The sequence below is a fragment of the Zootoca vivipara genome, chromosome 5, assembly GCF_965207765.1.
Source record: "Zootoca vivipara chromosome 5, rZooViv2.hap1.1, whole genome shotgun sequence".
Classification (NCBI taxonomy): Eukaryota; Metazoa; Chordata; class Lepidosauria; order Squamata; family Lacertidae; genus Zootoca; species Zootoca vivipara.
This window is the reverse complement of record NC_142588.1, coordinates 46,488,269-46,501,114: the sequence shown is the minus strand read 5'-3', so window position 1 is coordinate 46,501,114 and position 12,846 is coordinate 46,488,269. Positions and strand designations below refer to the sequence as shown.

Sequence of the window (12,846 nt, the reverse complement as noted above, 5' to 3'; positions counted from 1 at the left end):
TTTAAGCCACACCACTCTAACTGCTGAAATTGCAGGTGGAAATACCATAGTCATTTCCTTTTTATACACATAGACCCTAATGCCATCCATCCATAAAGGGGTGCCAAGTATATCATCTTTATGATTACCTGTCCAGGGCTGTTTGCAGGGGGGAACAGCCTGCCAATCATTTGTATGAGCTAAAAGATATATATGCCTTATGGTACAGCCTAAGATCTGGATAATTAAATCTTTCTTCCAATATTGACAACTGCAGTTTTTAAAGTGAAAAGGGAGGCAAAGTCCCACAAAGAAACTTCTGAATTCCATATTATGTTTTTGAAAATGACTTTAGGAAAAACATAAAGGAATACTACAAAGCATCAAAAATTATCCATGGAAAGATATTCATCTTATGTGTATTATTCCACCCCAAATACTACATCTTTCCTGTCATCAATCTGTTAAGCTAGCTTTCTGACCCATCATTTAATGTTGACTTATTTCAAACAGTCAACACTTCGTTGGGTTCAGTTGACACCACTAGCTCTTGTTAATCTAAACCAGAAGTGAAAACTTCCAAACTCCTCCTTGAGGCTGCTGTGGGATAATGTGAGCCAAAAGCTCATTGCAGTTCATTCTTATAATGCAGGGATGTCCACTGTGGGCAAATGTCTTGCTCTGAAGTGAAGCCAGTGGTACTTGACAGTCACTCAAGCAGAAGTAGCAATGATAAATCCAAATGTTAATTGCGATAATGATCTGAAGGGATAGTTTTGCCTTTACTGGGAATGACAGGTACCTCAGAAACCATTTAATAAGGACACAGGGGGTCATTCACAAACAGACTTCTTGGAAACAAATTAGAAGATAATTGGTTTCATTCATCAAGGAAACTATCCTTTCCCTAGAAAGGAGAAGTCGTTTTCATAGCAAAGTAAATTTCACCCAAGTTACTTGTGGGATACAGTATTCAAAAGCTTGCTCTAAAGAATAGTTCAGATAAACATAAAAACTAACTGTGCATGCATTTACAATGACCCCCCCCCAACGCCTATATGGGAAAAAAGAAAGGGAACTGCCAACAGAAAGTCAGAACATGTTATAGCTTCCCTATGGTAAACAATCTCTGTCTCAGTAGTAACACGTGCATGTCCACACCACAGTAATTATCTTATTACATTATTCCACAAGTAGATACTAGGAATGCAGAGTGGGGGCACAGAGACTGACAAATAATATAGTGATTAGTTGCATACTTGTTTGTTCTGGGGGTCCTAAATTTTACCAGTCAAGTGATCTACTACAGCAAAATAGATCCATTTGTGGAAGCAGTTTTCCATGCCTGGTATGGCTGGACCATAAAGAAAGCTGATTGCTGAATAATGGACTGCAAGAAGATCAAACCTATCCATTCTTAAGGAAATCAGCCCTGAGTGCTCACTGGAAGGACAGATCCTGAAGCTGAGGCTCTAATACTTTGGCCACCTCATGAGAAGAGAAGACTCCCTGGAAAAGACCCTGATGTTGGGAAAGATTGAGGGCACAAGGAGAAGGGGATGACAGAGGACGAGATGGTTGGACAGTGTTCTCAAAGCTACCAACGTGAGTCTGACCAAACTGCGGGAGGCAGTGGAAGACAGGAGTGCCTGGCATGCTCTGGTACATGGGGTCACGAAGAGTCCGACACGACTAAACGACTAAACAACACCTGGTATGGCTGTATTGAGTGGCTGGATATGTTTGAGGGACATTCCCTAACAAAGCTACCAGTTACTAGTATGTGAGTAGTTGTCCCCAACTAGAGGTAATTCAGAATCAATTCTTTAAGAGTACTTCACATGTGGGCTCTTTCATTCAAAATATTCTTCCTTCCCTGGTACACAAACCTTTTGCCCATTTGCTTTCATTTCCATGAACTTTAGGCTTACGATTACTGCCTTGGAAATTTCATTAATTTTAATTCAAAGGTAAATAGAAAAGAACTTTAAGAGCTGAGCTATGCATGGATTGTGTCCTGGTTTTGTGCTTATACATGACTGATGGCATTTGGGCCATGAGCATTTCTTTTATCTCTGCTTTTCAACAAAATCTTCAAGATGCCTAAGATGTTGTGGGGTTTGGCATGACAGAGTTTCAAAGATGTGATCTCCCAAGCCCACACTCCCAGCATGCTTTCACTCCTGTCTCAGCACCATCTACGCTGATTTGGTCATGTCCACAGAATGGAAGAGGGCAGGATCCCCAAGAACATGCTCTATGTGGAGCTGGCTTCAGGCACAAGGACTGTTGGCAGACCAACTCTGTGTTACAAAAGTGTCTACAACCATGACATAAAGGCTGGCAACATCAACCCTGCTATTTGGGAATCCCTTGCAGATGACCACAGTCTGGAAACAGACAGTCAGGTTGTGTATCCATAGCAGTGACTAGAGCAGAAATGACCACTGGGAGGAACGCAGAGAAAATAAATGCTATGGTGTATCTGCACCAGCGAAACCAGATGTGCTCATGTGCCCCAGTTGCAACAAAACATGTCCCTAGCGCCACAGCAATTTCCAACAGTTTATCTTCAGCCCCAAAGGCACACTCTTCCATGTTCTCCCAAGAGAGATGGATGCCAACAACAGCAAATTCTTGGGAGTCTCCCTTGCCTTTTGTTTCATTTTCATACACACACCAAAAAAAGCCTCTCTTCTCACCCGTACCTATCCACCCTCACCCCCAAGAAAAGCAAACCCAAGGGAGGGAGGAAAGCCTTACCAATAAGCCCGGAGTAAGCAAGGAGGCAGTCAGCATAGTTTTCCTTCAGACAGCTACTAATAGATCGTGACTCAGGCTGGCAGTTTGTGAAAAAATCTGCAAGGCGAGATCTGCAATGTGGTAAGAAGAAAAAGAAAAAAATACATATCTTTAAAAATCAGACCTCCAGGCTGTCTTACCTTTTGCACTCTCCTCTCTTTTTGTCAATATTTAATTCTCCTTTACACACATACACTGTACACATTCAAACTGTTAAGAGTACCATCTTTAAACACAGCATTTATCTCAATGGTGCATAGCAAAGAAGTGTTAAGGTATAAACGGGCAAAAATAAGATAAAATCCTACAGCCAGTGCTCTGGAAAATGCACATTTTATACATGACAGAGCACTCAGAACACTCCTGCTAAGTAGAGACAACAGCTAAATCCATCAATGAAGTGTTCACTTGGTGAGATTCTTTCATCAGCATTTGAAATATGTAAGGAGACCATGGCAGGGATTCACCTAACAAGCCCCATCAGCAGAAGCACTGTGCAAGGATTTCCGCTTGCGCGGCGGGGCTTTCCCTACTACTCGCCCTGTGTGCCCCCTGCAACTGGCTGGGGTGTGTGGGGTGTGTGTCAGAAAAATCCCAAAAGCACATTTTTTGGGGAGGCAGGAGGGAAGAATGTTATGCCTGGCAAGCTGAAATGCTTGGACTGATGGAATGACTGGAGGAATATTATGTTGAATTCTTCCACCCATAGATCTGTCCAAGCAGGTGAGCTAATTGATCATGTAGCAAATGCCTGGAAGCCTCATTGTCAAGTGGTTTGCACTGCAAAAATACCTACAGAGGCATCCTTTAAATTGCCACACAGCACTTCTTTGCTTGTCATTTGAAACCCAAAAGTACTTTCACTTACAAAAAGAAGAAAGGTACAGAATAGTTTTAAGGTAGGTGCTGGATGGCTTGCTCAATGCCACATAAAATGTCTGTTGCACTCCCAAGCCTCCCTCAGCTAATAATTTAAGTGCATGAGAAAAGCTTCAACACTAACGATTACCATTGTCTGAGGCAGAGGAAGGGATCCTTAAAACTGTGGCAATGTATAAACTGTGATGACGCACTTGTTGTGTCCATGCACAGTGGGTTCTGAATTTAGTGTTCTAATCCAGCAATTGTGGGTGCAGTATGTGAAAGTGAGTATGGGACTGCTGAAAAACTGACATATTCGCATTATTGGATTGGTTAGTATCAGTTTATTTTTATTTTTAAAATGAATAGCCCACTCTGTCTTTCAAATGGCCTCAGAGCAGTAAACAGCAAAAAAAGTTAAAACAATAGACAAAAAGCAATTAACAAAAAGAACAACAATACCTGGTAACAGAAATAATGAAAGGCATAACCCCCAGCAAATTAACACAGTAGGAGTAATCAATACAAATGGAAAACAATCCCCAACACAGTAGCAAGAAAACAGGGACTAAGAAAACCAGCCAGTTCCAAAGCCAGTTTTTTAAAGCCAATTTTTTTTAACCAAGCATATAATGACACAATGCTGGAGCCAGGAGGGAATCCCTGCAGAAGGAGTTAAATGAAGTTGGTGCCATTAATGAAAAGGCCCTGCCCATTCTGGAAATTCACCACACTCCAGCTGGTGGGGGACACGCTGCAGGCAGCACTAGGCTGCAGGAATATGGCATTTAATTTTAATTTAAAAATATATTTCCACCCTTTCTATGGTCACAAATATAAGTTTAAAGATGTGTGAGTAGTACCTAGTGAAATATCAAGAGGCTTGTTGACTAAGGTCACGTCCACACTATACATTTAAAGCACACTAATATCACTCGAAACAGTTGTTTCCTCCCAAAAATCCTGTGAACTGTAGTTTATTAAGGGTGCTGTGAAGTATAGCTTATATAGTAGTGAGTGCTTATAATGTATCGTGCGGATGTGACCTAAGAGTTCCAGTGATGGGTGGGCTAAGCTTCTGAACCTTTTATCAATCACTCCTTCCCTCCCTGTGGTTAGAGCAAACAGAATTAAAAGAAAGAAAATGGGGCAAAGATGCTTGATTGGCACAAAGCATGCAGATTAAAGAACTAAACTTTCTCGGCAGAGAATTCAGTTCCCTTCAGCACAGAATTTAGTTTTGTTGTTGGCAGAGAAAATACAGCTGTGCTTACCCGCAATCCTATGACATGCTGCGCTCACATGATTAGGCCCATTAATGAAATAAATGGCTGACAGTGTAATAAACTGAAGATGAATGCTGTGCTAGGCAGAACTGTAGAAGCTTAATGTTTTGCAGGAAAACAGGAGCTTCCCCACCCCCAGTCCAGCTACAGGTACATCTCAGTGATAGCCTATCTATGTGTAAAACTGAGAAACCAAAGTTCTACAAGCAGCTCTCTCAATGAAGGCACATGACTGTCATCAAGGCTTAATGATTATAGTTGCACCTTATAAGAAACCCATTCCTGCTTAACTTTGCATAGTATTTTAATACGAGTAAGTAAAACAAACAAAAATAAAACAATTGCTGTGTGCTTAGAGTACTTAGCAAAGAATAATTTCATAGAATCATAGAGTTGGAAGGGATCCAAGGGTCATCTAGTCCAACCCCCTGCAATGCAGGAATGTCAAGTAAAGCATCCATGACAGATGGCCATCCAGCCATCACCCAACACCATAAAGTGATAGCATAAACTCATTGTTTTCTTACCTAGAACCAGTGCTTTTCTTTTCAAGGGGTTCTCAAGAGTACGTAGTACTGGCATCTCTTTTGTTGTTGTTAAAAAGTTCAAGAGTACTCAGTACTGACACCTCTTTTTGTGGTTGTTAAAAAGTGTGACACTTACTGTAACAACTTTATGGTTAGTACCGGCACCTATTTTTCTAGAAAAAAAGCACTGCCCAGAACCCATACAACCCCAAAGGGTTGTGGCCAGAGGAAGCATGAAAGGGGTGGGGCCAGTGGATGTGATTCTGTTTTCTTATTACACAGTCTCTGAGCAAGAGATGCCTGAATACTCCCTTGACTGGCATCGGCTCTTCTGCGTCTCAGGCAGACAGACAGAGAGAACTTTCTCAGTGGAGAAAGTTTTTAACAGGAGATTATAGGGACTATAAGCAGACATAGCATGTGCTCTACCAGTAAGCTATGCTCCCCCACACCCATTTGATCAATAAATCCACATCAGCCTCAAACACAGTATGATCTCTTTCATATTGACACTCTCTGAAGATGTAGGAAAATCATGAACTTGTTACTCTACTGTTTACACCTTGGCCCTTTATTATTATTATCTTAATTATTTAGATTTCCTACTCAAGGGCAAGCCTGCGGTTATTGCTACTTCTTGTCCACAAATAATAAATTTTTAAAACCTGCACAAGTGGTTGTAAAGAAGGAAAGGTTCCTGAGAACTGGAATATTTCAGTTCTCAGCTGTCACTTTAGCAGTTATCCTTTGTATACATTTTACCATTGGAAAGCAAAAACCAACAACAAATCTGTAAATTCTTGCAACTTTTTAAAAGGAAAAGTCTCTGGAGACTAATTAATTTTGTTTGCTATTATCATTTGATCTATTCTTGTAAAGAGAGCTAATGTGCTTTATTGAGTGGATTGAAAGTAGAGATGGATGGGTAAGCTTGCAAAAGTTCAAAGGCTTTTCTAATCTTAAATGCACATAGAGTTATACTACTCTTCTAGGAGTAGGAACCTATTCAACCAGAAATCTCCAATGTTCACAGTTCATATCAGGGCAGAGCAGGCCAACTAGGCAGAACAATATATACTTGATTAATTTTTATAATTTAGAGTTGACCTTGGGACTGTAGGATGCAAAACATAGGAAGGAAGCAGGCTAGGATTAATTCAGAGATGAATAATAAAACTGTTTGGATAACTTTTGAACTTTATTCTGATGGCTTCTGTGTGAATCACTTCAGTCAGGAAGGGATGCATACAATATTGTCCCCATGCAAATAACCCCCAGAAGTCAAATTCCCTGGCCTTGTTTGCAGATTATCACTGAGTGTGAGCATTCTATAACTTCTCTGCTTTGGATATTATTTAGGTGCAGTAAGCTGAAGCTGCCACTCCCTTTTGTTCATATTCTTCCTCAACCATATCTGTAATGTGCACCAGTGCACAGTGCAAAAACAATCTTATTGTGTTGGTGGCCCTGACTGCATCAATATTTCTGTTTTGTGCTGTGCTGAATAAATGTGCAGACACATTTGTGCATATCAGTAACTTGAATGGGAAAAGGAAAAAATATGCAGTTAAGTAGAAGAAATGGAAAACTGTGTCAAATTGCACATGCACCTATCTGTAGGGGGCAACATGTTCACATGTCCTCCGTCTGACTGAGTTGTTGCTGCATAGTGGGATGGAGAGGGTGAGGTGGTAGCAAGGTTGGCCCAGTGTAAATGCACCAGCAGGGCCACCAGATTGGTTCTGCTGGCATGTTTGCCCTGTGACAACCTTGCCCCTTGCCGTCTCTGTCCCTGCACGCAGCAGTGACTCAGGCAGAGGGAGGTCAGCATCCACTACTAACAATACTGGGATTAATTTTAGAACTTCTCCATGTTAGACTGGAAGGAATGCAAAGCAGAATGTGGAGCAGAGCAAAAACCCAGAATAATAACGGAAAGGCCAGGGAAAATCCACTAATTCACAAAAGAAAATTATACTTACTACATTTCCGTACACATATCAGTATGTATTGAAATGTGATGACGTAATCAAAATAGTTGAGACCTTTAAACCTTTCTTTATTCCAAATTCTTGAAAAGCTCATTGATGTTTGGAAATTATCTGAAGCAATTATCACTTTGGCCTTTTTTATGGTTGCTCAACTGAACTGTGGCAAACCCTGTGTATGCTATTTGTAAAGTGCGTATTATCCATTTGAAAAGAACTGAGGCCTCTGTGTTCGGAAAACTCTGCCAAATTTCAATGAATGTATTTCCCTTTTGATACTTATTTATTGACCTAGACCTTGGCTTATCTACTGGTGATTAGTAACAGAAGTGATTTTGAACTCATTTGCAACACAGTTTGTGTAGTGAGGTAAAATTCACTTGAGAACATCAAGAACCTCATTAACCAAAACTACAATCTGAGTGACTGGATGGATCTGTCATTGTGTATGGCTTGCACATGGTACAATGTTAAAAAAAGAAAGAAAGAGAGAGAGGCTCTTGGAATCCAGTCAGAATCAGGCACTCTTTTGAAGATGGCATAAGACAGGATCTGCTGATCCTACCCACTAAGCAGGGCTGGGTCCAAGGTTGGGCCAAAATTAATTCTTGATTTCAGAAGGTGGTGGGCAGTCAAGGAGGAGAACAAAAGACTGGTGACTATGGTTCCTGTTTGTCTAGTACACAGTAGCGCCTGGTGCCTTTTGGGACTGGAAGGGCAGAAGACAAGGAGCCCAAACAGTAGGTTGAGCTAGAACCAATGACAGGCAGAGTTAGCTAATTCTAGTTTTGTCCCCATCCTCCTACCTGTTGAATTCTACAAGGACAACACAGAGACTAAGAATCATGAAGTTGACAGAGTGCTACCCCCTGCACTGCTTAGAATGCACGTAGGTTGGGACTGCCTGAGAGAATTCTGTGGTTGATGGGACAGTGTCCCATTCGCCCCAATGGATCAACTTCCACTGTGAAAACATCTTCCAGTAGAAAAGGCAGATTGTGATAGCTAAGTAAGAAAAAGCAAAACAAAAGATCTTAAAGCTTCCATTTTGGATTTATGAGATGCACTTGCTATTCTCTCCCATTCCTGAGGACAAAGGCATGGGGTGACTAATAATTAGCCAACTCTGCTCAAGTGTCTAGACACCATTTGGCAGGCATACCCCCTTTACGTAAGGGGAATGTTACATCAAAATTGACAATAAAGCACGGCTGAAGTTTTCAGGGAGGACAATTTCAGACAGGAGCATCCATAAAAGCCATTTAATCAGAAAAAATCAATCTGAAAAGAAGCATGAAAATATGAGGAAGCACAGAACCAAGGAACAGAACCTTTCAAGAAAAGCCCTACTAGATCAGACCAAAGGACTATCCAGTGTCAAAACAAGAGGCACCCTTTAGTTAAACAGCCTTCTCCAACTTGCTGTCCCTCAGATGTTTTGGACTTCAACTCCCATCAGCCATCCTGGCTGGGTCTCATAGGAGCTGCGTTCCAAAACAATGAGACAACACCAAGTTGGCGAAGGCCAATCTACTTTTAACGGACAGTACGAAGAGAGGTTCCCCCCTGCTTTAATATGCTTACTAGAAACAACCATATCAACCACATGGTTATATGCTCGAAGGAAAAAGAGGTGCTCAAATGACAAGTGAGCATAAATTGTATAAAGGGCCACCTTTCAGCTGAAGGAAGCAATGTGTTCCGATCTAATGTGATATATATATATATATATATATATATATATATATATATATATATATTCCAGAGCTTGCGTGCATCTCAGATGCAATATATAGTTGATTGTGTTTTATCTTGTTTATCTTGTTATGTAATCCACTGTGAATTGAAAGGCATGATAGAAATGCTAAGTAAATAACTGTACCCTCCCATTTCTCTGCTGCTCTGTTGATACTGCCCTCGGATAAAAAGTGTTGTGTGTTGTGTAGAAGTTAAAACAGCCAAAGAATATTTTCTCTTCACCACTTTCTGCATATAACATGGTTATTTGCCTGACATATTTAGACAAAAGAATCTGCCAAAGATGTAATCCAATGATGGTTGAGCATTAAAATCCTTAGTACTACAAGATCAGGTCTGCAATGGGATCTGCAACAAGATCAAAGGGGAAATTGTCAGCCTCGGAAGCAAGTCGAAATGAAAATTATTTATAGTCAATGGTAGAAAAATATTCTTATAATATTGGCCTTTATGTGAAACAAACAAATTTGAAAAATATGGTGCAAATCATGAACTCAGGGTAATTTAATAAAGTGCGAGAATGACAATTTTCTGTCACTGTGACAAAAAACAGGACTTTATTTATCGCCTTAAAAAAATTGACCTCAGACTATATTTTCCAAAAGGTGGTGTGAGAAAACACCTGGAAGGCATTCCACAGGAAATAATCCTATATTAAACATGTTTTGTGAGGTTTTGCTTCCTTTCATTGACTTTAAACATTTATAATGTGATTCTGCCTTCCCAAATGAAAACAATGGGCTAAGAAGCCTCTGTTCTTATCGGTGTCTTATTTTTAATCTTGTAATGTGCTCTACTCTGAAAGCACATCTATAGAGTAGCCAGATATTTATCAAAATATCTCTCTCTTTCTCAGCTTTCTATGTTATTATTTATTATTAAATTATCCCACCCTTTCTCCTAAACAGCAAACAACAGGTGATAAAATATCCTAAAAACAATTCCAATACAGATGCAGACTGGAAAAGATGTTAATTTAAAAGACTTTTTGAAAAATGGAAGTTTTCAGTGGGGGGTGGGGTGGGGAGAGAGACGCATAGCCAAAATACCCTAATTTGAGAGAAAGATTCTATTAATGTTCAACTGAAGGAAATAGGTGACAGCACTGAAGTTGTGGTTCCTACATTGTATGGAAAGGAACAGACCTCCTGATATAGTATCTGCAGGAGGCCCTCACCTGCAGAGTGTAGTGATTGATTGGGTATTTAAGAGATAGTCTTTGGGGTATCTATCTGAATAAAAATACACTGCTAGGGTTCTGAATATTTACTGTAGGTTACAAGGAATTTTTCTCAACTTCTCTTAAAGATAGGAAGCTGTCTTGTACTGTGCCAGGCTAGCTTTCCCTCAATAAGTACTTCTTTTTGTCTCTCCTGAATCACCCAATGCTCAGTTTCACTGGACAAGCCAGGGTTCTATTAGAGGGAGAAAAACTTCCCTCTTTCCTCTTTCTCCACACAACACATAATTTTAAATGTCTCTATCATGTCCCTGCCCCCAATCTCCCTTTTTTTCCCCAAACCAAAAAAACTCTAGGCTGTTCTCTGGAGACCTCTGCTCAAACTAAGCTTTGGTTTTACCTGGCCTCATTAAGTTCTCCTACATTCTAATTCCATGTAATGGTTGTGGCTTTAACATTCTAGCCTATCTCCACAATAATAACAGCACTACAACAGTGTGCTCAGGGGACCAACCACAGAATATCTTAGGATTCTTATTTGGGCCCATCCCCTTCCTGTTCAGCCAGTGGCGTCAGACATCACAGCATCCACTGCCATTTGTATCCTAAGCTTCCTTGGAAAATAAGAGTGCTCGTGCTGCTCCTGTCCCAAGGTGAACTTGAATCTGAATCCAGAGCTTGAAAAGCTTTCCTGTGCAAATTCCTGTTTGCACTTTACAGCAGCAGTGCATCAACGGGAAGAGTTGGGGCACCTGCATATCCAAGCTGGATGTAGGTGCTTTTATATCTGAAACTTGATGTTAGCCTTTTGCCATACTGTATACAGGGTTTCCAGAACACACAGTCGGAACCCTATGAATCTATTTATGAATCTCAGCTCATTCACTGGTAAATCCAGCCTTAGCTTTAGTCTGTGTATGAAATCCTAGCTCCATTAAAATAAATGAAAAAATTCTATTTTACTTTAGTCATCAGGATAAGATTTCAGCTTAGAGCTTGAAGGCGGCTTTTACTGCATTAATGCATAACATCATCAGTGTCACCAGACCCTTGAAATATTTTAGGAAGACTTTTAAGGGGGAGTGTTGATGTATAGCTATGGGAGGCTTGACAAATTCTCATAATATGGAAGACCATCTGTTTTCTAGTCTATTATATATATACTTTTGAGTTGTCTGCATTTTCAAATGGCCAACTCTGAAAAAATCTGTGCCAGTTTCAGACTTTTTAGGGCAACTTGGCAATACAGTGAATGGGCCTGGCAACCACAGAACTGTAGCTGTCATAGCCATAGTGTTTCTAGTCATCTGTACTTTGAAATGGAGGCTGACATTTCATTATGAGTGATTAAAAATGGTAGGATGATGAATGGGATAGGTTGAATCCTAGACAGCTCTTGAACATGAAGAAACATTGAATAATGTCTGGCTGATATCACTGAGTAGAGGTGCAATTCTTGTGATTTATAAGAATGTGTGAATCTGAAGGGTTTACAGTCTGCACTTGAATAAATATAGCCTACACAGATATATTTGAACATAAGATCATCTCTTAATGGTCAGAGCCAGCCAATTTAGGAAATCTAGACTAAATATGCACCATGAAACTTTTTTATGTCACTCACTTCCAAGTCTTGGGAACTCAAAGCTTAGCTTTGCAATGCATATTACTGACCTTATGTTTCAAATCTGGGAGAGTGAACTTGCCTTTTTTAGTTGGCACAAAAATATGGTAGCATTTAAAACTGAATGCAAAATGAATATTAAGATATTTAACATTCCTGTTTATGCAAGCACATAAACTGCTGAGAAGCATAACATCATACTCTATTTTTAGTTTCACTTAGATTTTCACTGAGCTGTTATGATATATAAAGTGCCAAAAGAAATATCCTCATTCTATGTTCTAATGCACACTGATATACATAACCTTTAGAAAACCCAGCACAGTGTAATGGTGGAATCAGCTGACATTTTTTCCTTAATACTGCCTGCAGATGGGCAATACAATACACAAGAAGCAAAATCTATCCTGATGTCAATTTATGGAAGTTCGCAAAGTCAGTGTGAGTTCCACCAGAGGCTCATTTGATAGCTCACTTGTATCCCTATTAACTTACAGAAATGGAGAACAAGGTCTTCCTAGAGTTGTGTAAATCTTCTGCAATTAACTCCTTGAAAATTTTAACCCTACTGTACAGTGGCATTGAACGTTTGAAACACTTAAGTCAATCAAATGGGGTACGCAATTCTTCATAATGGGAGAAATTTCCTAATGGCTAGTTCACATGTTATGTGAATGGGGCACTCTCCAGATGTTGTTGCATTTCAACTCACATGAGTCTCAGCCTCTATGGCCAGCAGTCAAGAATGACTGAAGTTCAATACCATCTGGAGGCCCAGAGGTTCCTCATCTCTGTTAGTTTATGCTCAGTAGCTGACTTGCTCCTGATCTCCTTACATGGT

General features: G+C 40.1%; 1 protein-coding gene across 1 annotated transcript in view; it reads right to left on the bottom strand.

Moving 5' to 3' along the window:
- The window catches only part of GFRA1 (GDNF family receptor alpha 1), a 186,279-nt gene that overhangs the window by 39,224 nt on the left and 134,209 nt on the right, over window positions 1-12,846 (bottom strand). The window contains exon 5 of the mRNA XM_035137505.3: window positions 2,743-2,852. Within this exon, the coding sequence (XP_034993396.1) occupies window positions 2,743-2,852 (110 nt within the window). The remainder of the gene's footprint in view (window positions 1-2,742; window positions 2,853-12,846) is intronic.